This window comes from Danio rerio, chromosome 2 (genome assembly GCF_052040795.2).
Source record: "Danio rerio strain M-AB ecotype USA chromosome 2, GRCz13ab, whole genome shotgun sequence".
Lineage (NCBI taxonomy): Eukaryota > Metazoa > Chordata > Actinopteri > Cypriniformes > Danionidae > Danio > Danio rerio.
Window position 1 is genome coordinate 23,864,360 of NC_141022.1, and position 27,532 is coordinate 23,891,891.

Here is a 27,532-nt window from a genome sequence, read left to right on the forward strand (position 1 = left end):
ACCAATGAATCAGTTTTATACTTTGCTGTGTTATACACATTTCAGTGATAAAGGCAAACTAATTACCTCAGACAAAAGGAGAGCACACAAACACTGAAGTGCTTTTAAATTTTCTCTCTAAAACTTGAATCAGAGCAACATCCGTTTGTCAGTGGTGGCTCTTCGGAGAGTGCACCTGATGATTTGCAACACCATTAAAATTATATATAGTCTTTAATCTGTAGCAAATGTGTTTGGGAAAAAAATTCCGAGCCTGAAGACTGCAACATAAAAATACTCAGAGTAATAGCGACATCCTACTTGCAGATATAAATGATTTTCACATATTCTGCCTTTATTGCTGAATTAATGCTTATTGACCTGTTCTCTGTCATACTAAGGCCATTCAGTAAGGCCTATTCAGTGCTGCTTGCAGCTATATATATATATTTTTTTGTACTTTGCTGTGGGACCACATCTAATTATATTAAAAAGTATATAAAATAATAATTTATAAGTAATATACTTTAGTCTAACCTATTTTGACCCTCCTTAATCTGAACACACTGTTTAAACTGTCCAATACAGGATTGTCAGCACAGCATAATTTTTTTGTGTCAGTCTTTCTGAAAATCCAGAGTTATAAATGAATCCTTGTTTGTAAATAAATCCTCAGTAAAATGCATTGAACAAGGGACTAAATTTGGTCCCAATGAATAACTCCATTAAATATAATGTTCATCCACTCTTTCCTAATGTTAGAATCGGTTTTAATAGATTGGCTTCTGAGGTTCACATCAAAATTTTGATATGTGAAACATACAGGATGTGTTTATAGTACAGTTACCTCTTAAAGCATCAATGTGATTATAATTTCTCAATTCATGACACTTTTAAATGTACAAATGTGTATGTCATTTTGCAGGGAAACAGCTCTCTGTGGCCTATGATGAATGGGAAATGAAAATCCAGAAGAACTTTGAGAAGATGTTCTATGTGTCCCATGACCCGAATGACCCCAACGAGAAGCATCCTGAGCTGGTCCATAAGCGTGGCATTTACAAAGACAGCTATGGAGCCTCCAGCCCCTGGTGTGATTACCAGCTCAGACCCAACTTTACCATAGCCATGGTGGTGGTGAGGAGTCGTTCTGAAAATGACACCTAATCTTGATCAAGTCCGAAGGAGGAAATAATCAGCAAATCCTTCACTGTATTCAGTACTAACAGGGTTGTCCTGAGAAGTACTAACATTACATTCATGCCAAAAAATTAGCCAGTATATTTCAATTTACAAAATGGAGTGTGTGCTTATTGTTTCTTAGTTTAGTTAGTTAGTTAGTTAGTTAGTTAGTTAGTTAGTTAGTTACTTAGTTAGTTGTTTTTGTTTTATTGTTTGTTCATGTGCTTATTTATACTCTTATTTTGTGCTTAATTTGATTTATATTTTTTATTTGCTTTACTATTTGCTTGTTTTCTGATTAACTTGCTTTAAAATTTTTAATGAATTATTTATTTTAATTGCTAATTTATTTTTACTTGTTTAGACATTCATCTTTAAAGGAAGTAATTATAATTAGCTTAATGCAAACTAAAGTGTGTCAGTTTGGTTTCTGACCACTAAAAATGTGTACAATTTTACAATTAATTTATGGAACCACAATGTTTAGAACCAGACTAGAAACAAAAATATATTGAGATTAAAAATAAGTAAAATATTAATGTTGCCATCAATCTAAATTCTTTTTTGCCCCCCTGTAATTTGGTTATACATCTCAGGTTGTCTCAACAGTTGTGTAACGCCATGGTGCATTTGTTTTTTACATGCCGGACTTCGTAAGTGGAAAAACTGAATGCTTTACTATGAGGAAAGAGTTACACAGGCAATCTGCAGCACGTGAATAAACATTTGGCCTCTTTACTTTCTCTTTACTTTTACTGTTTACTTCTTAATTTTCCAGGATAAGGAAACGATGTACACACTCCACTAAAGACATCCATTAGCCTATATATTTAATTTCATTTGTTAAGCTCAAAGATTTGTTTCAAAACTATTTCTGAATTCATTTCCAATTTCCAGTAATGGAATAAATGAACAGTATTAACGAAGTGTGGTCAAAGAACAGAGTTATATCCAAACACACGTCCTATGCCCCATATGGTCCAAGACCCGACAGGTGGACAAATCTAAGCTTGTTTTTATTAAAACAAATATAAATATGCATATAATAAATAATACTGCTAATAACAATTACATTATACAAAAGCAAATTGTCACGAATAAACTGAAAAAGTCCCACCAAGAAGAATAAGGTATAAAGGTAATGGTTTTTATATTTATGTAGAAAATAATAATTTTTGTAATATTTTAAACCTTTAATTACTTTCATTTGATATTTGCGTATTGTTGTACATCCTGTGTGTATTAAGCAATGTGTACACATTTAAGGCACATACTGTAAATAACGCGCTCTGTGCTGGACTTCAGACTTGCTTTTAGATGGTCAATGGCGCAATCTATTTTAGTTCCTCAAAATAGCAACTCGCCAACAATGCACCTTAACACACCTCCTTTCAAGACCAGAACACCCATGAATCCACAAAGTGGCACAAATGGATTTGCCATTTAATCAGCGTGGCGCAAAGCATGAAAATTACTGTTGCGCTGGTCTGAAAATAGCAACAAATCGTGCCAAACACGTCTTGCGCCTTATTGCGCCGGGTGTATGACAGGGCCCATCATGTATAAACATGTAAAATGTGAACCATATACATTTACTTATTTTAAAAATAAACAATAAAACAAAGATAGGGGTTTTAATTTAATTTATATTTGCTTGATTTGATCCCAATTTGGATAACTTAGTGGAATTTTTATCTTTACTTTTTGTTTTACATTATTTTAGATCTTTTATTTTTATGATTTTACAATTTTTTACTGTATGTTCTTAAATATATAACAAATATTAAGTGTTCATTTGAATTTGAATTTAGTTTTTAATTATTAATTCATAATTTAAACTTTTTCACTAAAACAAGTCCCACATTCCCCAATATGAAAACCATTTTACATCTTTGCAATGTTTGTATGTGGGAATTAAAAATGTATCCTTAAACTACTCATAAATTCCAGTGAAGGAGATAATTATTGTTTCTACTTTTTTGTCTGATGAATTTAATGACTAAAAAGCCTAATAGTGTATTTCTAATGGTTTTGTTTTCCCAGGCTCCAGAGCTGTTTACTGTGGAGCATGCCTGGAAAGCACTGATCGTGGCAGAAGAGAAGCTGCTCGGACCTCTTGGGATGAAGACTTTAGACCCAGAGTGAGACTGCTTGTTTTCCTACCAACATAAATTATCTGTAACAACACTTCCTGCCTAATGAGTGACTCATGTTTGTTTGATCGTTAGTGACATGGTTTACTGTGGCGTTTATGACAATTCACTGGACAATGACAACTACAACCTCGCCAAAGGCTTCAACTATCATCAGGGCCCTGTAAGATCCACATGAATGACTTTATTAGTGGAGTTTCTTACATTGTTTCTTACAAGTCCTACATTTCTATATACTGTATTTCTCTTTATCAGGAGTGGCTGTGGCCTATTGGATACTTTCTCCGCGCAAAGATCTACTTTGCGAAGAAGATGGGCAAAGACACTTATGACAAAACTGTGTATTTGGTGAAGAATGTTCTCTCTCGCCATAATGTCCACATGGAAAGGTAAGCTCTGCAACAATTATTGCAACAATTTATCATCTGAAACAAAAAATATTATTATGCCTTAAACATTTTTTATTGTTTTTTAATTTTCTTTAAAAAAAAAAAAAAAAACTCCTCACCAGCCTTTTTTTAAGAGTTCAGCTGCCGCCAGCAATTTTACTGATTTTCACCTAAATTTGATGGCCCACCAAAAAATTTTATGCTTGAAATATATGACTATATTATATATCAAAACAAAGACCGTCTGCTTTTAAACTAAAAATACAAATCTATTTTTATTCTATTTTATGTGTTCATCCCAATTTGAAATGCAACATTTTCTAAAAGTAGTGCATTTTCAAGGTATAGTATAAAATACACATACACACACACACACACACACACACGGATATGTACAATACATGCATACACACACACATGCACAAATGTATGTGCGCATATGTGTTTGTGTGCACATGTACACATTGACAGGGCTGATCATTTTTGTGCAGCTAGCTGTGATAATGAAAGAATTTAGGCCAAAGGAAGGTTAATTTTTACTCTTGATCTTACCTTCACTTTCTCTGATTGTCATATTTTTTCATTCCCTGGAGAAGTAGAAGTCATGTACCTCACTCAGGACATGCATTCCCCTACTGTAATATAGGGGATTCTATAAGATGAAAACTTGTCAGTGGCGCAGAAGTGTATTCTCTTAATTAACAAGTTATCTGGTACGTGACAAAGACTTAATTACTGATTAGAAAAACTTGAGTTGCTGATGTCATTCTTGATTCTTGGTATAATAATGTATTTATTATGGACACCTATTTTTAAAAAAATCATGGTGAATAAATTGGTGTCATTACCAATTTAAAGGTGATGTTTTCCATTTAAGTACATTTATGGGCAAGTTCAGAGCAGCTTAAAGAAATCGGGATCACATTTTTTAAGGTACAATTATTGCTATTAATAAACAATTACCTTTGTCTTGTAGCTCAATAAACTACTAATTTGCTTTTTAATAATAATTAGTCATGTAGGAGGGATGTAGAATAAGGTCATACTTTGTATGCACTAATAAACAGCCATCTAATATCTTAAAAATAAGCTGGTAATAAGCAAGTAGCCAATAGTGGGAATTGATACTTAAGCCAAACTATTAGTAAAATTAGAAGCTATGCTGAACATTTGAAATGAGTATGGGTGCAGAATGGGATACACAATTGATCACTTGACACATACAAGTGGTTTAGAAGTTGTTATACTGACATCTTTGAATTTATTCAACTTCAGAAATGTTACATTGGACATGAGATGGTCAAGTTTGTGTGGTGCTATAACTAGTTGTAAAGAGAAAGGAATAATGATGTTCCACCTTTGATTCTGTCATGCTGCATCGGCATCCAACATGACAGTTTGACCAGTTTTTATAATCAAATAGTTTTTCTAACTGAACATAAAACACAAAACTTTTTGAGTTTATAGGATGGGAGGTGCATTATATGTGTTCTTACCTAAAACTACGTCTCGTTCGAGCCCTTGCTCTCTGTGATTCATCAGTCTATAGCTGTATTTGATTGGCTCCTGTACCAAGGCAGGACTTCATTCGCCATTTTGACCGTTACACTTTTCCTTGTTCAAAACTAAACGAGTGACATGTCTAGTGTATTCTATAATGTGCGTCCCAAATTACATCGTTATGCACTATTATGCACCATTTTGTAGTATAAATAGTGTAATTAATGCTTTCACTCTGAAAACTCTAAGAATAATAAGTACACTTTAAATACCCGGATGATGCAATTATTCAACCAATTAAACAAAGTGTGGAATGTTGGACGCTTAACACACTTAATGGACGCTGCTTTGCTCACGTAGCGGAAGGGGCGGAGCTTCCGGGCACTGACGTTCTGGATTGTGAAAGCAAAAATCTTCTTCAAGAGTGATTATACTGCCCCCTATGGTGAATGCAGTTATACTCGTGACATATATTATTTAGTAGTTTGTACATAGTGGATAAGAGCAAAGTGTATAGTGTGCCATTTGGGACGCAGCTATAGTCCTTCAGCGAGGTGTACATTTTATACAAAATCTGAGCTCTCTTCATTTTTTAAATACCCTGAGAGTTGAAGTGCTCAGAGCTGAGCATTTTTGGAAGAGGGCTGACATTTTCGGCTGCACAAATACACTTTAGTGGAAAAATGTCAATGTTATGTCATGTTATGATAGACCATACAACCCAGGATCTCTGAGAGAATCTCTTAAATTCCATAATATGAGCATCAGAAACATGTGGTTTGGATCTGACGTGTGTGTTTTGTTTCCCAGATCATCCTGGAAGGGTCTTCCGGAGCTCACTAATGAGAACGGGCAGTACTGCTCCTTCAGCTGTGAAACTCAGGCCTGGTCTCTCGCCGCAGTGCTCGAGGTGCTTCATGATCTGTGAACACAAAAAATCTCTACCCCTCGTCTTCCACAAGTGTTCCCGTGCAGTTGTTTGTGTGTTCTTTACTTAAACAGGCCTGAGGAAACGTTAGCACTGAGACAGCGTAAAGTACTACACTTTCCAGCATTTATTAGGGACGTCCTCATCACCAGCTTCTGCTAGACCACTAGAAACTGTGAGTTTGTCCTCCACGTAGCTGTACTGAGGTACATGGTCACATGTTGTTGAGTTATTCAATATATGTCAAGTATAATCCATAATTAACCCCTTTGGGGTACGTCAATGTGTAGTGTTTGTCCTGCACACAAACATCTTCCGCACTGCTGTAAGGATAGAAAATCACAAACCATTTTGTTTGCATGTTAGAAATGACTGAATATGTAGAAGAATAGAAAACGTAATATATATGAAATAAAACGAATGTTTAAACACAGTATATCTGGACTTTTTTTTACAACTATTACATATTTTTTATTATTTATTATTATTATTATTATTATTATTATTATTTGTTCACTGAAAGTATTTACAATTTGTGCATTCTCAACAATTGCTGCATGGCTAAATTCTACAAATTAAAGAAAAAGTATTATAAAGTTTGTTTGTTTTTTCATTTATTTAAAGCATTAGTGTTTTCTGTAAAACTACTCATAATGATCAAAGGTGGAACAGAAATTAATAGTGCAAGAATAATTGCAATGAGCTGCACCCAATTTTTTGTTCTGTGGAATGAATTCTGTCAGAACAAAATACTAAATTTTAACACTTAATCAGGAGAACACAATGTTGGTGGATTTGAATACTCACTAGAAAAGAGCTAGGCTATTGTTCAGATTCAGCTGTTGGACCTGTTGTTGTGACTGTGGGGTTGTTAGATGATCTTCTTAAAGGTAACTAATTGTCAAATGATCAAACTCTAGAGCTATTCATTGTCCAGGAAGTTGTGTTGGACAGATGTCACACAGTAAAGACATTAAAATAATAGAGAAGTATGAATATGAAAATAATTCCATTAATCAAGAGATTTGAGACGAGCCTTATGAGGAGATATAATTACAGTATTTGATGATCAGATTTAATTAACAATTCACATCTAAACACTGGTCAGAGATCAATGTTAACAGCAGGGGTTGTCAAGATTTTTGATGCCACGGACCCCCAAATGTCTTAATATTAACTTAAGATAATCAAGTATCTTAGTATTATTTTCTTGTTTTCTGGAAAAAATAAATAAAAAAAGATTAATTTTTTTTAATAATTTTTAAAGAAAAATAATTTGAAAACAAGATTATTTTGCATACCTCATTGCCATATTTTTACTTGTTAAAAAATAGCTTTTGGATTTAAGAATTTTAGACAAAACAAGACAGAGATGCCCAAACTAGGGCCCATAGGCCAACGTTGACCCATGGTAACCTTTTATTTGGCCGACCATCCCATCTGATAAGAGAGGGAGAAAGATGGGGATGGTTAAGAGATTATCATTTCAAATTTAATGTAACCTTTAATTTGTTAGTTTTATTGTTAAGCTACAGAATTTATATATATATATATATATATATATATATATATATATATATATATATTTTTTTTTTTTTTTTTTTTTTTTTAAATGTCCGTACTGTCACCCGACGTGAATCAAGGCAAAGGCAGATTCTGCTTGACTAGTGTTGTCAGCGTTGATCTACACTGTTATACATTTGATTATGTTTTTTGTTGCAAGTTATAATTAAAAAATATATATTTTTATCTTTTAATAAATATTATTATTTAGGAAATTACCCATTGCACCTTAAATGTAAAATAGTTTGGTATATTTACATTCGATTTGCTGCTCTTAATTATATTTGGTTTTTGGCTCTTCATATGCAAAAATTTAAGCACCCCTGCTCTAAGAAATTTTTTTTTAATATTTTCATATTTTTTCAGTGTTATTATTAAGTTTTTTATTTTTATGTATCATCAGCATTTGCATTTATTAGTTAATTTAATCTTTTTTTGTTGTCCTTTTGTTCATTTTTGATAATTTACGTGAGTCCCAATTATTTACTTGCAAACTAAGAATAATCATTTTCTCATTAGAATATACAGGGTAGGCCATTTATATGGATACACCCTAATAAAATGGGTATGGTTGGTGATATTAACGTCCTGTTTGTGGTACATTAGTAAATGCGAGGGGGCTTGTAAATAACTCATGAAAGAATAAAGTTACATTTAAAACGAAGCACACCATTGTTTTTCTTGTGAAATTCCCAATAAGTTTTTTTTTTAAGTGTATCCATATTAATGGCCCACCCTGTGTGTGTGTATATATATATATATATATATATATATATATATATATATATATATATATATATATATATTATTACCCAAACCCAATCACACATGTCGAGATTCTAGAAAGCAGAAAAAAGGCAGATATTTATCCACAATCAAACTAGAAACTAAAGGCTTTGTTCTCATACATGAATCATGGTTTGATTATTTATTGTAATCTTAGTAATTAAATGTTTACATTATTTCACATTTATGTACTTCTTTGCGTGTTTTATTAATGAACAAAATACTTTTTGGCTTGGAAACAACAGTAAATGATGACAATTTTCATTGTGGGATTAACTGTTCCTCCACATTTAAATTAAAGAAGTTACAAACATGCGATTCGCATTTCTTAAGTATTAAACATGTACACAAGCTGAATATCACCCAAAGAAGAGAATTGCCAGTGCTTCCCATGCAGCTTCAAACTGGGATTCCTTTAGTGCAGATGCTTGGCTGAGAATTGAGCTCTCAGAGCCAAAATCAGAGCATTTCCATGACTCATGCCTCAATTTAGCATTAAAGCAAATATCGCAGCTAATATTTAAACATCTGCGATGAATACAAATGAGAGATGTAATGCGTTAGCTCCATCTTAAAATAACAATGAAGTGCCGCTATGCTGAAGCAGTTTAGGGTTCATTGGTTGGTGTTTACTGAAGTGAAGCGTCCCACTGCAGTTTGTCCCTCCACCTCTCCAGCCTGTAACATGAAGCCCTGGAATTCAGAGGCATTTCCAGCTGCCCGCAGGGTCATTGAGAGTTAAACACGTGTGTGTGTGTGTGTGTGTGTGTGTGTGTGTGTGTGTGTGTGTGTGTGTGTGTGTGTGTGTGTGTGTGTGTGTGTGCGTGCGTGCGTGAGTGCGTGTGTGTGTGTGTTGACCTTGCCAGGCTTGTCAGTAACTGTACATGACCCCCGCTGTCTACATAATCATCAGCTTTTTCTACAGTGCTCGTGATGTCAAATAACCGTGGACCAAGAAAAAACAAACCTGATCACATATAGTTAAACTTGTAGAGCATGTTTCACAAACAGAGCTTAGCTTAAGCCAGAATTATAAGGTTCTAACAGCGTTCTAAATGACTTTGAGATATTGAGCTTCAAAGTTTTTTGATTTCACATAGCAAACAATATATTTGTAATAGTTCTCTTTCATACATTAAAGGGCACCTATTTTTCTCGTTTTTCAAGATTTAAAAGAAGTCTTTTGTGTCTCCAGAATGTGTCTGTAAAGTTTCAGCTCAAAACACCCATCAGATTATTTATTATACCTTTCGGAATATTACAATTTTCTACTCTGAACACAATGTAGCGTTTTTTTGTGTTATTGCTAGTTCTCCCCACCCACCGTCACCACGTGCCTGTCAGAGTGTCAATCTCCACCTCAGCTGTGTCAGATAAACAGTAATGATGTGCGATACAACTGGTTTCCTATCCGATCCGATACCAAGTAAAATGAAGGCGAGTATCGGCGATAGCGATCCGATACCGATACTGCCTAAAAATGACTGTTTGGGAAATTAAAGTAACAAGCAGTGTACATAAAAGTGTCACTTCATACAGAATACACATTAAGGGTTATTCTTGTGTATTGTTTATTGATGAAGAATTATCATACAAAAAAGAGCCAACTTACTTATTTAATGACAGCATCTGTGCATGTATATCTAACTGAACATCTTAACAAAACATTCACACTTTTTGGTTTAGTGACATGTTAATCCGGTCCCCTTGAAGATTTTTAATTACTCATTTCTAATAACTGATTTATTTTATCTTTGCCATGATGACACGAAACAGTATTTGACTAGATGTTTTTTTACAGCTTAAAGTGATGTTTAAAGGCTTAACTAAGTTAATTCAACACAATCTCACGGCAATTCATAACTTTTTGCTTTGGTGGCTAATTCTTATGAATTCGTACGATCTAATTCGTACAATTTAGTACGATTTGCTCATCCCCCAATGACGGTTGGGGTTAGGGGTGGGGTTAGGAGCCACGCCTCCTTTTTAAAACAGTATGTTTTTGTACTACTGAACTCTAAAAACTAAACAACGTAAAATACTTACGTTTCCTTGTGGGATCAGGCTATTTAATTAGGTTAACTAGGCAGGTTAGGGTAATTAGGCAAGTTATTGTAATATGATGGTTTGTTCTGTAGACTATTGAAAAAAACACATGGCTTAAAGGCAAGGGCGTAGGTTTGCGCTTGACATTGGTGGGGACTGGGGATGGGTGAATACAAACCCCCCACATGTATTATATATATATATATATATATATATATATATATATATATATATATATATATATATATATATATATATATATATATATATACAGTTGATGTCAGAATTATTAGCCCCCTTTTAAATTTTTGTTTCTTTTTTAAATATTTCCCAACTGATGATTACCAAAGTGAAGAAATGTTCAAAGTATGTCTGATAATATTTTTTCTTCTGGAGAAAGTCTTATTTGTTTTATTTTGGCTAGAATAAAAGCCGTTTTTAATTTTTAAAACTTCATTTTAAGGACAAAATTATTAGCCCCTTGAAGCAATATTTTTTTCGATAGTCTACAGAACAAACCATTATTATACAATAACTTGCCTAATTGCCCAAACCCGCCTGGTTAACCTTATTAACATAGTTAAGCCTTTAATTGTCACTTTAAGCTGTATAGAAGTGTCTTGAAAAATATATAGTCAAATATTATTTACTGTCATCATGGCAAAGAAAAAATAAATCAGTTATTAGAGATGAATTATTAAAACTATTATGTTTAGAAATGAGGTGAAAAAATCTTCTCTCCATTAAACAGAAATTGGGAAAAAAATAAACGGGGGGGCTAATAATTCAAGGAGGCTAATAATTTTGACTTCAACTGAACATTTAGAGGTCATGGCATCTGAACTCTTCATTTCTTTATTCTAAGAATTTAAAGTTCTAATATCTAATTCAATGTATTTTTTATTAATTATAAAACTGTAATAAAACTTACCGTTTAAATGTGTAAATAAAGCAGTTTGACAAAAATGGTAGGAAATACTTTTGGTACATCAAAAAGTGTAGTTATAGTAACTATCCAACAAGATTATCCAGCAAAAATTAGTTCTTAATATGTCACTAAAATGTCATATTTATACCTCAGGGCAATAACAGCATAAAGGTTCAGTTTTTCAGAAAGCAACCTGTCCTTTCAATAAACTGGCTACAGGCCTGAAAGTAATATGTTTAAATAATGTTTATTAACTGATAAAGAGAGCGTTTAATAAAGACTTTCGTTCATTTTTCGTACAAATCAAACATGTCTCATAGTATTATTAAAAGATGGAGCACAGGCTGTAGTTTTTCTGACAAATTGTTTCAACCAAAATTGGAGATGTTACTCTTAGAGATTAGGAGAACAAGCAGGGTCATACGTTTACATGTAGGTGTTTATTTTGCAGTTAGTTTTCAAGGAATATTGTTCACAGACTATATCACTCTGCTTTAACGCAAGACTGACCGTAGAAGCGGTGAAAAATATTAGCAATAGCAGCATCATCATGATGGACTCATTCAGTAGTGAACTTGAGTTTATGTGATTTACACTTTTCGTTGAAAAAAGCTCTCTGTCTACCTTTTTTTGCTACCTCCATCCTCACTTATGCGTGTCACACACCTCACACACATCGGGAAATTCTGCCCCGCGCAGTTGTTTTGGCGGAGCTGTTTGTATCTAAAACTGAGATCTGAAAGCAGCCTCTCACATAACGGCAGAGAAAGGCACAGCCAATCACAATGTTCGTATGTGTGGGCGATGCGACTTGAGGATACAACGTGATTTAACCCTTTCGGCATGTCTAGGTTTATACTGACAGCGCAATGTTTTTAAGTGAATTAAATTATTGGTGGGTACATTGCAGTAGTTGGTGAATATTGGGTGGAGACACATCCCCACCGTCCACCCTAAATCTACGCCCCTGCTTAAAGGGACTAATAACTTTGACCTTAAAAAGTTTTTTAAAATTAAAAACTGCTTTTATTCTTGTCAGGCACGGGGTTTGAACCCAAGTCTCCAGTGTCAGAGACTGAAGGCTTATCCACTAAGCCACAGGAGAACAATAATCCTAAGAACAAGACAGTACTTGGTCTGTAAGAGGTTTATTTACAAAACATAAAAAATCCAGACTTGGAACAAAAAAAAATGCAGAGATAACAAAAAGACTGGTTAATGGAGGAACAAAAAGGCCAACACGCAAAATATCTCTGGAAAAAACTAGAGCAAGCAAAACACATCCAAAAAACTAGAAAAAAGGCAATGTAGCACAAGACTCTGAGTAAATTAGACTTTAGAGAAGCAAGAAGACTTACGATAATCAAGGGTTAGCATCAACAATAACTGAGCAAAGAAACAGGGGAACTAGTCAACTTAAATACACAAGACCTAACAGGACACAAGTGAAACCAATCACGTAATTACTGAACTTAAACAACACATGGGGAGAAATGGGGACATCTAGTGGAGAAACAAAATCATAACATGTAAAAAAATAAAGTCATGAAATGACAGATCCTGACAGGACCCCCTCCTCTAGGAACTGCTCCTGACGTTCTTGTTGGGAGACCTTAATTTACCAGAGTGAAAGTCTCGAATCAGATTGGGGTCCAAAATATCTCTGGCCCGAACCCAGGAGCGCTCCTCTGGACCATAGCCTTCCCAGTCCACGAGATACTGCAGGGATCTACGCACTTGACGGACATCCAGTATTCGGCAGACTGTGTAGGCTGGCTGGCCCCCAAAATAACGAGGAGGAGGAGGGGGTTTGTCTGTCACGGAAAAGGGAGAAGAAAAAACAGGTTTTAACAGAGACACATGAAAAGTGGGATTTATTTTTAAAGATTTGGGCAAGTATAGACGGTAAGTAACAGGGTTGACTTTCCTGGCAATCTTGAAAGGACCGATGTACTTCTGGGCGAGTTTCCTTGACTCCAACCGAAGGGGGATGTTTTTTGTGGAGAGCCAGACTCTTTGCCCAGGACGCAAAATGGTTGCTGGTCTGCGTCTGCGGTTGGACTGACGTTGGTACTGACGGGAGACTTTGAGAAGCTTGAGGCGGGCCTTCCTCCAGGTCTGACGGCAACCTTTAACAAACTGGGAAGCCGAGGGAACAGCCACTTCTACCTCTTGCTCAGGGAACAGTGGAGGAGAATATCCAAACTGGCATTCAAATGGGGACATGCCAGTTGCAGTTGAACACAGCGTGTTGTGAGCATATTCCGCCCAAATGATAAAGCGAGACCAAGAAGTAGGGTTGTTAGCTTCCATGCATCCTAAGGTAGTTTCCAGATCCTGATTGAGCCTTTCTGTTTGGCCATTAGATTCAGGGTGGAAACCTGAAGACAGACTCACAGTAGCACCCAGGGATTGACAGAAGGCTCGCCAGAATCGAGAAGAGAATTGGGGTCCTCGATCTGAGACAATGTCTTGTGGAACACCAAAGACCCGGAATACATAATTCATGACGATTTCAGCAGTCTCTTTAGCAGAGGGTAGTTTGGGAAGGGGAATGAATCGTGCTGCCTTGGAAAATCTGTCTACAATGACTAAGATGGTAGTGTTTCCCTGAGATAAGGGGAGTCCAGTGATGAAATCCATCGAGATGTGTGACCATGGTCTGTGAGGGATGTGAAGTAGGTGTAGGTGTCCCTGTGGAGAACTGTGAGGGACCTTACTCTGGTTGCAGGTAGGACAAGCTTTAATGAAAGTAGCAACATCAGTTTTGATAGTGGGCCACCATAATCGTCTCAGGAGGAACTCGAGAGTGCGGGAAGACCCAGGGTGACAGGTAAGTTGCGAGGAACGCCCCCACTGAAGGATCTTAGCTCTGACAGCTTTAGGGACAAACAGACGATTATTTGGTCCTCTTCCAGGATCAGGTTCTCGGTCTTGGGCCTTCCTTACCATGCTCTCCATGTCCCACTGGATTGGAGCAATTATCTTACACCTGGGTATGATAGTGGAAATGCCATCTTCTTGAGGAGATTTAACACAAACTCTGGACAGAACATCTGGTTTCAGGTTTTTGGAGCCTGGTCGGTAAGTAAGAGTGAAATGAAAGCGGTTGAAGAATAGGGACCAACGTGCCTGGCAGGGGTTGAGTCGCTTTGCCTGTTGGATGTACTCGAGATTCTTGTGGTCCGTGAGCACTTCAAAGGGTGTTTGGCACCCTCCAGCCAGTGTCTCCATTCCTCCAGGGCTAACTTAACGCCTAGTAAATCTCTGTCACCTATATGATAGTTTCTTTCAGTGGGAGTGAGGCGGTGGGAGAGGAATGCACACGGATGCAACTTGTTGTCATCTCCTCTCTGGTATAATACTGCCCCAACACCTACATCCGATGCATCCACTTCTACTGTGAAGGGTCTGTCTGGGTTGGGAAGGAAAAGAATAGGTGCAGAGGTGAAGCGACTCTTAAGGTTGTTGAAGGCCAGTTCAGCCTCTGGCCCCCATAGAAAACCTGCTGGGTTACCCTTGGTGAGAGCAGATAATGGGGCCGCCACGGTACTAAAGTTTAAGATAGATTTTCTGTAAAAATTGGCGAAACCAAGAAAACGCTGTACCTCCTTTATAGATGAAGGGGAAGGCCAATCTTTTACTGCCTGGACCTTTTGTGGATCCATCTGAATTTGTCCAGGTTTGACGACAAACCCCAGGAACTTAACTTGGGACACATGAAACTGACATTTTTCAGGTTTGACGTACAAGTGGTTATCAAGGAGGCACCTGAGAACCTTACTAAAATGTTATACATGCTCTTGGAGGGAACTTGAGAAAATGAGAATGTCGTCCAAGTAGACAAACACAAACTTGTTAAGCATATCTCGGAGGACCTCATTAATAAGGGCTTGGAAAACAGCAGGGGCATTGGTAAGACCGAAGGGCATGACCAGATATTCATAGTGCCCAGTGGGCGTGTTAAAGCGGTCTTCCACTCGTCTCCTTGTTTAATGCGCACAAGATGGTAGGCGATGCGCAAGTCGAGTTTTGTGAAAATGGAAGCTTCCTGATATATATACACACATGAAACTGACATTTTTCAGGTTTGACGTACAAGTGGTTATCAAGGAGGCACCTGAGAACCTTACTGACATGTTATACATGCTCTTGGAGGGAACTTGAGAAAATGAGAATGTCGTCCAAGTAGACAAACACAAACTTGTTAAGCATATCTCGGAGGACGTCATTAATAAGGGCTTGGAAAACAGCAGGGGCATTGGTGAGACCGAAGGGCATGACCAGATATTCATAGTGCCCAGTGGGCGTGTTAAAGCGGTCTTCCACTCGTCTCCTTGTTTAGTCGTCCAAGTAGACAAGTAGACATGTCGTCCAAGTAGACAAACACAAACTTGTTAAGCATATCTCGGAGGACGTCATTAATAAGGGCTTGGAAAACAGCAGGGGCATTGGTAAGACCGAAGGGCATGACCAGATATTCATAGTGCCCAGTGGGCGTGTTAAAGCGGTCTTCCACTCGTCTCCTTGTTTAATGCGCACAAGATGGTAGGCGATGCGCAAGTCGAGTTTTGTGAAAATGGAAGCTTCCTGATATATATACACACATGAAACTGACATTTTTCAGGTTTGACGTACAAGTGGTTATCAAGGAGGCACCTGAGAACCTTACTGACATGTTATACATGCTCTTGGAGGGAACTTGAGAAAATGAGAATGTCGTCCAAGTAGACAAACACAAACTTGTTAAGCATATCTCGGAGGACGTCATTAATAAGGGCTTGGAAAACAGCAGGGGCATTGGTGAGACCGAAGGGCATGACCAGATATTCATAGTGCCCAGTGGGCGTGTTAAAGCGGTCTTCCACTCGTCTCCTTGTTTAATGCGCACAATATGGTAGGCGATGCGCAAGTCAAGTTTTGTGAAAATGGAGCCTTCCTGAAGAATTTCAAATGCAGTAAACATGAGAGGCAAGGGATAGCGATTGCGGACAGTGATTTTATTGATCCCCCTGTAATCAATACAGGGACGAAGTCCACCATCTTTTTTCCCCACAAAGAAGAAACCAGCACCCGCGGGAGAAGTGGGTGGCCGGATAATCCCTGCTGCAAGAGATTCATCTATATAGTTGTCCATGGCAGTTCGTTCGGGAAGAGACAGTGAAAAAATACTGCCTCTAGGGGGGCAGGAATCTGGAAGCAACTCAATGGCGCAGTCATAGGGGCGGTGGGGAGGCAGGGAGGTAGCTCTCCTTTTGCTGAAGACGGCCTTTAGGTGATGGTATGGAGCTGGGACTAGAGACAGATCTAGGGGTTCTTGAGACTCGAGAATAGGGTTGAGGGGTTTCTGACTCAGACAGGTGGTTTGGCATGTGGGACTCCAACTTAAAACTGTGCCAGTGGGCCAATCAATATGAGGGTTATGCTGAAGCAGCCAGGGGTGCCCAAGGACTGGAAACTCTGGTGAGTGTATCAAGTGAAAGCAAATCTTCTCTTGGTGCTGACAAACAGAGAGACCAAGGTGGGAGGTGAGGTGGGTGATTTCTCCTGGACCTAACGGTCTACCATCCAGAGCAGTGACAGATAATGGACCAGGAAGGGGATCGTTGGGAATTTTGAAGTTTCTGGCTAAGGTCAGGTCCATGAATTTTCCAGCAGCCCCAGAATCTACAAAGGCCTGAAGTGGGCATTTCTGGTCTGCCCATGTGAGCGTGATGGGGAGGAATAACCCAGATTTGGAAGGTATGGTATTGACTGAAGCTCCCGTTACAGTCCCTCCTTGCCTGTACGGGGCTGAGCGTTTCCTGAGAGCTGAGGGCAGGTAGACCGAAAGTGACCAGACAGACCACAATACAGGCAACATCGCTCTCTCATGCGGCGCTCTCTTTCAGTAGGAGAGAGACGAGTTCTACCCAACTGCATGGGTTCTGAAACTTCTTGAGCAGTTTGTAAAATTTGAGGGGATGGAGTGAGAAATGGTGTGGGGGCTGAGGAACAGTTTGACTTCCTTTCTCTCAGACGATTATCGAGGCGAATAGCTTGGTCCATCAAAGTCTCAAGGTCCAGAGCAGGTTCTCTGGTTGCTAGGTCGTCTTTAATTACCTCAGACAGCCCATTTTGGAAGCAGACCATGAGTGCCTCATTATTCCAGCCGCTCCCTGCTGCAACGGTCCGGAAATGGATGGCATATTCGGCCACACTACCACTACCTTGTTGAAGGGTGAGGAGTTTCTTAGAGGCTTGCCGGCCACTGTGGGGGTGATCAAAAACCCGCTTAAACTCCTCTTCGAAATCTGTGAAACTGGAACAGACAGGGGCCTTAGCTTTCCAGACTGCAGTTGCCCATGAAAGAGCCTTACCAGACAGCAGGGTGATTACATAAGCAATCTTGGCCCGATCTGAGGGGAAGGTAGATGGCTGTAATTCAAAAGTTAAAGCACATTGGGTTAGGAATCCATCACATACACTAGGATCACCTGAGAAGCATTGGGGTGGTGGCAGGCGAGGTTCTGTGAGTGGAGAGGTCACTCGAGTCTCTGCATTGGGTACTAAGGCTACAGGGGAGGCAGGAGTAGGGCTGGAAGGTAACCTGTCGAAAAGCTGACGAATAGAGCTCATTATGTCAGAAAGTACCTGCGAATGCTTGGCCATGAGTGTTTCATGCTGCACTAGGGCTTGCTCATGTCGCTGGACTGTAGAAGCCTGCCGGGCTACTGTGGCAAGAAGATCCTGAGGGTTATGTGTCTCTGGATTCATGTTTGTTCTTGGCTCAGTTATTCTGTCAGGCACGGGGTTCGAACCCAGGTCTCCAGTGTCAGAGACTGAAGGCTTATCCACTAAGCCACAGGTGGACAATGATCCCCACAACAAGACAGTACTTGCTCTGTGAGAGGTGTATTTACAAAACAAAAACATAAACATAAATCCAGACTTGGAACAAAAAAAATGCAGAGATAACAAAAAGACTGGTTAACGGAGGAACAAAAAGGCCAACAAGCAAAATATCTCTGGAAAAAACTAGAGCAAGCAAAACACATCCAAAAAACTAGAAAAAAGGCAATGTAGCACAAGACTCTGAGTAAATTAGACTTTAGAGAAGCAAGAAGACTTACGATCATCAAGGGTTAGCATCAACAATAACTGAGCAAAGAAACAGGAGAACTAGTCAACTTAAATACACAAGACCTAACAGGACACAAGTGAAACCAATCATGTAATTACTGAACTTAAACAACACATGGGGAGAAATGGGGACATCTAGTGGAGAAACAAAATCATAACATGTAAAAAAATAAAGTCATGAAATGACAGATCCTGACAATTCTAGCCGAAATAAAACAAATAAGACTTTCTCCAGAAGAAAAAATATTATCAGACATACTGTAAAAATTTCCTTGTTCTGGTAAACATCAATTAGGAAATATTTGAAAAAGACTAAAAATTCAAAGCTGGGCTAATAATTCTGACTTCAACTGTACATTACCTAAGCTATATCTGATGAGGCTTCAGATTTATAAACTTTTGACTGTTCTGTCCACCCTAGAAGGTCACAGTTATTTCATGAAAAAATCAATCATTTATTTCTGACTTCTAAATGAATTCAGTGTACTGATTAAATAAATGGCTCACTTTTTAAATGTAAACTAAGATTTAAGAAGATTTTGAAGTATTGAATTGTTAACTCTATGTTATAAATAGATCAACTTTTACTTGAAGTCGAGTAGTTTCTTGTAAAAGGCAGCCACGCTATTTTTAAGTGTTGCCTGTTGGCTAAACACAGAATGTATCAACAAATTCACCTGATGTAGGCATTCACAACAAATGACTTTACATATTGATGCCCAGAAATTAGACTTACACTTACACTATCTCTCACAGCCTCTCAAAATGCATGTATTATTATTAATATTATTATTATTATTAGGATACGCTGACTGTTTTAGGGTTAAGATATTGGCTATTTACTTTTACACTCTAAACAAATTAATGACAATTTTTTTATGTTGATTTAGCTTAATTTAATAAATTAGTCAGCTTCAACTAAATATTTGAGGTTTTACAAAGTCTAACTTAATAGTTTGTCAGTTTGAGTGATGTAAGTTGAGGTGACTAGAAAAGTTCATTTGATTCAACTAAAAAATTTCAGTCAGCAAAATATTTTTAGAGTGTAAAGCAGAGTTGCCCAAACTAGGCCCTGCGGGACAAAGATGGCCCTTTGTATCCTTTAATTTGGCCCACCAGGGAAAATGATTGCGAAGGGTAAGGAAATTCCTTTAACAGAAATTATCATTTCTATTTAACCTTTTGTTTGGTTGTCTTATTGTTGAGCTACAAAAATAGGTAACACTTTAGAATAACTATCCGTTATAACTTGTTAATAGATTATTAATAAACAGTTAGTTAATGAGTTATAAATGACTTGTTAAATAAAAGTTAATAGTTTGTTAATTATTTATAACTGTGCCTTATAGATCTAGCCAAAAGGTAACTTACAAGCTGTTAACAAACTATATATGATTTGTAAACTGCATTTTAATTATTTATAGCTATACCTAATAAATTAGTCACATATTATGAACAAGCTGTTAGTAAATTACTTACTAAAGACTTTTTAAGTATAAGTTGATAGTTTATATACGTATTGGGATGTTATACTATTGCAATTATTCTTCATTTATTAACTGTTAGTAAATGAGGAATAGTTGCAACTTTAGAATAACATCCCAATAACATACATAAGCTAATAACTAACACATAATATATTAGTTTAGTGCTAGTTATTAGCTTATGTATGTTATTGGGATGTTATTCTAAAGTTGCACATATTCCTTATTTACTAACAGTTAATAAATGAAGAATAATTGCAACTTTAGAATAACGTCCCAATAACTTATATAAACCATTAACTGATACTTAACAAGTCTTTAGTAAGAAATTTACTAACAGCTTGTTCATGATCTATTACTAATTTATTAGTTATAGTTATAAATCATTAAAATAAAGTCATTTATAACTTGTTAACTAACAGCTTGTAAGTTATCTGTTGTATGTATAAGACACAGTTTTACATTATACATTACACAATAATTAAACTATTAACTTTTATCTAACAAGTCATTTATAACCCATTAACAAACAGTTTATTAATGGTCTATTATTTTGTTATAATGGATAGTTATTCTAAATTGTTACCGGAATAGTTTGTTACAATGTACTTATTGTGTAAATACATGTATTTACTGTGTACTTATGCTTGATTAAATACATGGATGTAACTACATCTGTAATTAACTTTTGTAATTACATTTGTAAATAGACTATTGATCATCCTTTACACCTTAACCTACCCTTAAACCTACCCATATCACCAAACCTGTCCTTAACCCAACCTCTATCCCAACTCAAGAGCACCACGTGTTCTCAAATACATTAAAAACACAGTAAGTACATTGTATTTATTTTTTTGATGAAAGTACATAGTAGTTAGGGACACTTAATGTAAAGTGGGACCTTATTTTCCTTTATTTAATCAAGAGATCATATTAAGACTGTACTGTCTAATCTTCCAGTGACACCTGGTCAAGACAGCAGGCAGCACATAAAGCTTTACACAAAAATCACAACAAAACCACAAAATTACATAATCACCATTCATAAAAGTATTCTTTAAGATGTTTTACAGAAGATTTTAATTTAAAGGTACTCAGAGTCGGAGATGTGTCAAGATTAAGCTGATTTTGCAGATCATGCCAAGCCCTAAGAGAATAAAAAGGAAAAAAAAAAAAAAAACATTTGCCAAGTTCTGACAATACCCTTGGGACTGTTAACTGAATACAGGACACAAATGTAGTGTTGATTGTTTATGTGAAATGTTAGCAAATTAGAAAGATAGGATGGTAAATCCTTTAAACTAAATAAGTACAAATGCAATTTTCTCTTTTCATATAAAGATAACCAATCTAAGGAATTGTAAAAAAAAATACAATGATGCGTCTGTGAACCTGCACCTGTGACAAAGTGTATTTCTGTGCGATTAACAGAATCTAGTTTTCTAAGAAGAGTAGCAGCTGCATGCATATATAGATGATCACCATCATCAATTACAGACAAGAATGTACTCTTTCTTGTGGCCTTACAGAAAACCTTTTTGAACGGGAGAAGAAAACTAAATTTCAGCCCAAGCTTTATCAATAACTTGTCAATGTGTATATCAATGGCTAATCTCTCGTCAATCCAAATACGTAGTTATTTTTTAGAGCTAACTCTTTCCATTGGTACGCCATTCAAGGATGTGATTGTAAAATGGAGTTTTATAAATGTATTTATTTTTTTTATAGTTTTATTGTAATGAGGTTGTTAAAATAATATACATTTTCAAACTAATTGAATGCATCAGGTTGAAGTATATATTTTTTCTTTTTTTTTCTTTTTTGTTTAAATAAATGAGGAGATTATCCATGGCAACTTTGATGTAATACAGTTTTCAATATTTACTTTTGGCCCTTTAAAAGAAAATGTTTGGGCACCCCTGGTGTAAAGTATGATTTTATTCTGCATGGCTTTAATCCTACACAATACTTTATCCCAGTTACTACCATAATAACTATTAATAAGTAGCAAAGGACTAATATATACTTAGAGTGCTTTACACCTACACTTTTGTTTCGGAACCTGTCTCATTTGCCCAGTTAGCACGGTTCGTTTGGCATATGTGAACAGGGCAATCGTACTTTGTTCCACGCCAAAGTAATCGCTCCGAGACCGCCTGAGTGAGGTGGTCTCAGCTCGATTGAAACGAACCCTGGAGCGGTTTGATTGCAGTGAGAAAGCGATCCGATCCGAGCGCGGTTATATCACAGTGTTTTATGGATATGTAATAGGTATACGGCTATATGAAGAGAGAATTATGAGTAGGGCGAGAAGTTTCGCGAGTCTCCGGATGCCCGCAAACGAGTGATGATCTCCCGGAAATCTTGCGTCTCCCTCCCGGTCCTCAAATAGGCATCGTTGCGCACCCTTCTCACCCCTCCCCTCCGCATCTCTCCTCAGACACGTTGTGCGCGCGCACCTTGTCAATCACCACCAAATCACCATCTCTCCTGACAGCTTAGCGGGACGCTGCAAAATAAACCCTGACACTCTGACCAATGTGAGGAGAGTTAACTCATACGTGACTTGTTTTAGCTCTTTTGGTCCGATTAGAAACTTTGCAGTGTGAAAGTGAACCGCTCCAAGAGCAAAGAGCAACAATGTAACATGTGTAATCTCTGTTTCAGAACAACTGAATCAATTCACAGGGTTGAAAGCACCCTTAGTTAATGATTTGTACACATTAAAATAAAATATGACTGAAATTTGATATTTGTCACAGCCATGGCAGGTCTTATCCTTCTGCAATTACCTGATTCAGCATCATTACAGTCATCTGACTGATTAGCCCCGCAACTGCACGTCATGTGTCCAACCTCTTTACAACTGAAGGACTACAAGCACTAGTTGTGATGTCTTTCTGAACACTGTAATAGGTAAAAAGAGTCTTTGAAGCTGTATCAGGCGTATTAATAAAGTTGTATCTCATTAACAATAGAGTGCGCTGATGGGTTTGAACCAAGTCTTTCTCATAAATTAATGTTGGAAACTCAATACTGTCACAGACAGTCAATCTCCATGCTGGAATTTACACAAAGATCACTGTGACATTGCTTCAAAATTTCTGTTCACATTGGAAGAATGAATTTGCTCAAAACAACGCAAATAGAACCAATTTTTACTTAGTGAAAAATGTGTCCTAATAGTGTTTTTAGCAACGTCGGACATATATATGTCTGTCAACATCTCAGAAAATTGTTTTTGGAGTTTCGTGACCCTTTTAAATTGATTTACCTCTCTTCTTGGGATCTCCAGTGTCTGCGTCCTTTCACCTGTTTGTCAGGGCCAGTAAACAGAAAAAAGCCCAAATGCATGTGAAGACAATGATTTATTGTAGAAGGCGAAAATACTAACAGATCAGTTCATAAGCCAGAATGCAAAATTGAAAAAAAAAAATCTTCTAAAGGCAATGTCTCAGTCTCAGGGGAAAAATACACAAAAACCTCAGTTCGACAAATGGAACAAAAATGCTCTTCAGCAAGCAGTCCTTTCAGCCTAATAGAAAGAACAAAAAACTATTATAGTCCAAAAAATGAACAACGAAAAATGGCAAAAAAAATACTTGTAGACTTTGCTGGAATAGTTGAGGGAAAGAGAATGACTGTAAATAACCAGGAACAAAAAATAGACTGGCCAGTAGAAACAGAGGCAGATGTAATTGTCAGAACCACGCCAGTGTCCAGGACATCATAAATTCAGGCAGCACAAGAGCAAAAACTTCGGGCAAGCCAGGGACTACACAGAAAGGCTGGGAAGGTAGGGAGAGAGTCCTGGAGTCAAACAGAAAAAGGTTGACTAAAAACATTCATTTTACCTATATTTGATGTTGCAGGGTCAGAAGCAAACAACAATCTGGCACTGAACAGCAGAAACCAAGAGAATAAATAGGGGAGCTAATGAGGAGAAAATAAGCAAAGACAGGTGAAGCAAATCAACTAAAATTATGAGAACGAGGGGGTGGAGAGAAACAATCAGGAGCAAAAACAAAGGAACATGTGGCTAATACAAACAGAACAGATAGAACCAGTGATCAGCCAGGAGTCCTGACAGTACCCCCCCTCCAGGATCGCCACTGGGCGATCCCAAGGGAGGAGACTGTCGGCTGTGAAATTCCCTAATCAACGACTGGTCCAGAATATTGCGAGCTGGGACCCAACATCTCTCCTCCGCACCATACCCCTCCCAATCTACAAGGTACTGGAATCCACGTCCTCTACGCCTGCATTCTAACAATCTCCTAACTGTGTATGCTGGAGAGCCCTCAATGAGACGGGGGTAGGGGGGATAGTAGGAACAGTAGGATTAAGAGAGCTACGAAAAACAGGTTTAATTCGGGATACATGAAATACCGGATAGACACGACGAAGGGAAGTTGAGAGCCTGAGACGTACCGCCACCAGACTGAGGACCTTGACAATAGGGTATGGCCCAATGAACCGCGGTGCCAGTTTACGGGCAGGCACCTTAAGTGGAAGCACCAATCTGCCGGCAGAACTCCCTCCAGAAATTGGAGACGAACTGGGGCCCCCTGTCAGAGACCACATCCACCGGAAGGCCATGTATCCGGAAGACGTGGTCTACCACCACCAGTGCCGTCTCCTTAGCAGAGGGAAGCTTAGGGAGGGGAATAAAGTGGACCGCCTTAGAAAAGCGATCCACCACTGTAAGAACAACCGAATTACAATTAGAAAGGGGAAGGCCGGTTATAAAATCCAGAGAAATGTGGGACTAAGGGTGGGTGGGGATGGGAAGGGGTTGAAGCAGACCAACAGGAGGTTTATTGGATGACTTATTCTGAGCACAGACCGAGCAGGCAGTGACAAACAGACTGACCTCTTTGGCCATGGAAGGCCACCAAACCACCGTTGACGGATAGATGCCAACGTCCTCCTCACTCCTGGGTGGCAAGTGAGTTTAGATGAGTGGCTCCACTGTAGGACAGAAGAACGAAGCAATTTGGGAACAAACAACAAATTCGCTGGGCATCCCTAAGGCACCTTAGCACCCTGAAGAGCCTCTTTGACCTGTGATTTAATGTCCCAGACAACAGCCACCACCACCCACCCAGGATGGATAATAGGCTTGGGTGTGAGGCTGTCCCCTGGGCCATCGAATTGCCGGGAAAGAGCATCTGGCTTTCCATTTTTGGAACCAGGACGGTAAGACAAAATAAAATTAAAGTGCCCAAAAAATAATGCTCAGCGAGCCTGCCGTGAGTTTAATCTCTTGGCTGAATGAACATATTCAAGATTCTTATGATCTGTCCAGACCAAAATTGGCTCTGAAGTCCCCTCCAGCCAGTGGCGCCACGCATCCAAAGCCAACTTAACCGCTAATAACTCCCTGTTACCTATATCATAGTTCCATTCAGCTGGGGATAGATGATGGGAGAAGTAGGCACAAGGGTGTACCATGCCATCTGCTAGGGACCACTGTAAAAGGACCGCCCTAACCCCAACCTCCGAGGCATCCACCTCCACAATAAATTGCCTCTCAGTTTTTGTGGAGGTGAGTGCAGTCAAGGATGCAGCAATTTGACTTTAGTTGCGGACAAAACGACGATAAAATTTTGAAAAGCCTAAGAAACGCTGCAGGGCCTTGCGAGAATCAGGAGTTGGCCAGTTGGAGACGGCACTTACCTTGGCTGGATCTACACGGATACCCTCTGCAGAGACAATGAACCCCAGGAACGGAACCAACCTAGTATGGAACAAGCACTTCTCAGCCTTGATGTACAGCTGATTCTCCAGGAGCTGTTGCAACACCTGTCTGACGAGCTGAATCCTCCTGGCTATTTATTTACAAAGTAAATGGAGTTTTATCTGATAAATAAATAGCTAGTAACTAGCTCTCTGTAACTCTCACATGGTCACTGAAGCTAAGCAGGGCTGTGCCTAGTCAGTACTTGGATGGGAGCCCACATGGCAAAGTTAGGTTGCTGCCGGAAGTGTTAGTTAGACCAGCAGGGGGCGCTCAACCTACTTTCTGTGTGGGTCCTAATGCCCCAGTATAAGGAAGGGAACTCTACTGCTCAGTGAGTGCTGTCTTTCGCATGAGACATTAAACAGAGGTCCTGACTCTCTGTGGTTGTTAAAAATCCCAGGATGTCCTTCGAAAAAGAGTATGGGTTTAATTTGCCCACTGGCCTCTGTGCATCATGGCCTCCTAAACATCCCCATATAATAATTGGCTTCATCAATTTGTCTCCTCTCTACTAATCAGCTGGAGTGTGGTGTGCCGTTTGGCGCAATATGGCTGCCATTGCGTCATCCAGGTGGATGCTGCACACTGGTGGTGGATGAGGAGATTCCTTTAAAAATGTGTAAATCACTTCCAAAAAGAGCTAAATAGTTGTAATTAATAATTATAATAAATGTTGTTTTTGTTGTTGTTGTTATTATTATTACTTACAGATTGAATGTCATGTAGGTGTAAAACCCCTTTTCTTTTCGTGATTGCATGAAAAGATTGCCTCAACTTTATATTGTGTTCTAGAATTCAGGTTTTTCCGTCTGTGATTGGGACATTTACACTCTATTCAGAGACTTTTAGGATTTCCATACTGAAATGTATTCATATACAAATGTTGATCTTTAAAAATCATCCTGAAAGCCTCAAAATGAAAAATCTGATAAAGAATGTTCTCACATAAAAAAGAAAAACGTTCTGCTGTAAATACAGTACAATTGTTTTCAGTTTCTATATCCTTCAATAATTAACTCTAAATAAAATATCAAAGCATCCCACCTGTTAAATATTTCAGTGTTTGGACTTTGGTATTTGCCATGGTAAACTTTCTAAGAAAAAGAGAGATCTTAAAACGGCTGGTTATAAGCTACTGTACACAGAAATATCAATATGTGTTACACAATACACAATCACAGTCTTTTTTATGTGAATGAGTCATTTTGAGTAGAAAATGAACTGTAATAAAGCAGAAAGTTACTAGACCTAAGATTAAAAGTAATAAAATAATAGAAATTAAATAGAAATAATGAAATTGAATTTGAACAGAGAAATAAGTTGAGTATGTTTTACTTAATTTCAATATTTTGATATTTTCATTTAAATATACTTTTATATAAAATTAAACACTCATACAGAATTGACTGGTTTTTTACTATTATTATTGTTAAATTCAATTAATCTTTGCTTCTATAGCACTTTTACAAGATAAATTGTGCCAACGTAGCTTAACATATAAACTCTAGTAAATTGAAACTGTGTCCGTTCAGTTTTTAGTGTTTAAATTCAGTTTAGTTCAGTTCGGTGTGGTTTTTCTTTCACTTCTGAAAGTCCAAACACTAAAGACTCTTTTCCACTTACTATTACAGTACGGTACGGTACGGGTCGGTAAGGGCCACCTTAATCAGGCTTGCGCTTCCACTGCTAAAAGGGCACCAAGGGTACTCTTTTGGTGGGCGTAGTG

At 37.8% G+C, this 27,532-nt stretch overlaps 1 protein-coding gene and 2 long non-coding RNA genes across 16 annotated transcripts in view; all 3 read left to right on the forward strand.

Annotated features, from left to right (window-relative positions):
• agla (amylo-alpha-1,6-glucosidase and 4-alpha-glucanotransferase a) overlaps positions 1–6,565 on the forward strand; it is a 54,313-nt gene extending 47,748 nt beyond the window's left edge. For 13 of the 14 annotated variants that reach the window (XM_087239859.1, XM_087239852.1, XM_087239860.1 and 10 more), the window contains exons 30-34: positions 905–1,116; positions 3,205–3,302; positions 3,390–3,477; positions 3,570–3,703; positions 6,014–6,564. In XM_087239859.1, the coding sequence (XP_087095985.1) occupies positions 905–1,116; positions 3,205–3,302; positions 3,390–3,477; positions 3,570–3,703; positions 6,014–6,131 (650 nt within the window). In that variant the 3' untranslated portion in view covers positions 6,132–6,564. 14 annotated transcript variants of the gene reach the window in all.
• A 3,630-nt stretch (positions 6,566–10,195) lies between these two features.
• On the forward strand, positions 10,196–19,347 carry LOC147846320 (uncharacterized). The gene is made up of 3 exons (XR_015479264.1): positions 10,196–10,646; positions 12,432–12,488; positions 18,782–19,347. It is a non-coding gene; the product is annotated as an uncharacterized LOC147846320 (long non-coding RNA).
• Positions 19,348–21,865: 2,518 nt separating this feature from the next.
• On the forward strand, positions 21,866–27,062 carry LOC147846321 (uncharacterized). The gene is made up of 4 exons (XR_015478431.1): positions 21,866–22,094; positions 22,770–23,381; positions 25,881–26,305; positions 26,646–27,062. It is a non-coding gene; the product is annotated as an uncharacterized LOC147846321 (long non-coding RNA).
• The last annotated feature ends 470 nt before the right edge of the window (positions 27,063–27,532 follow it).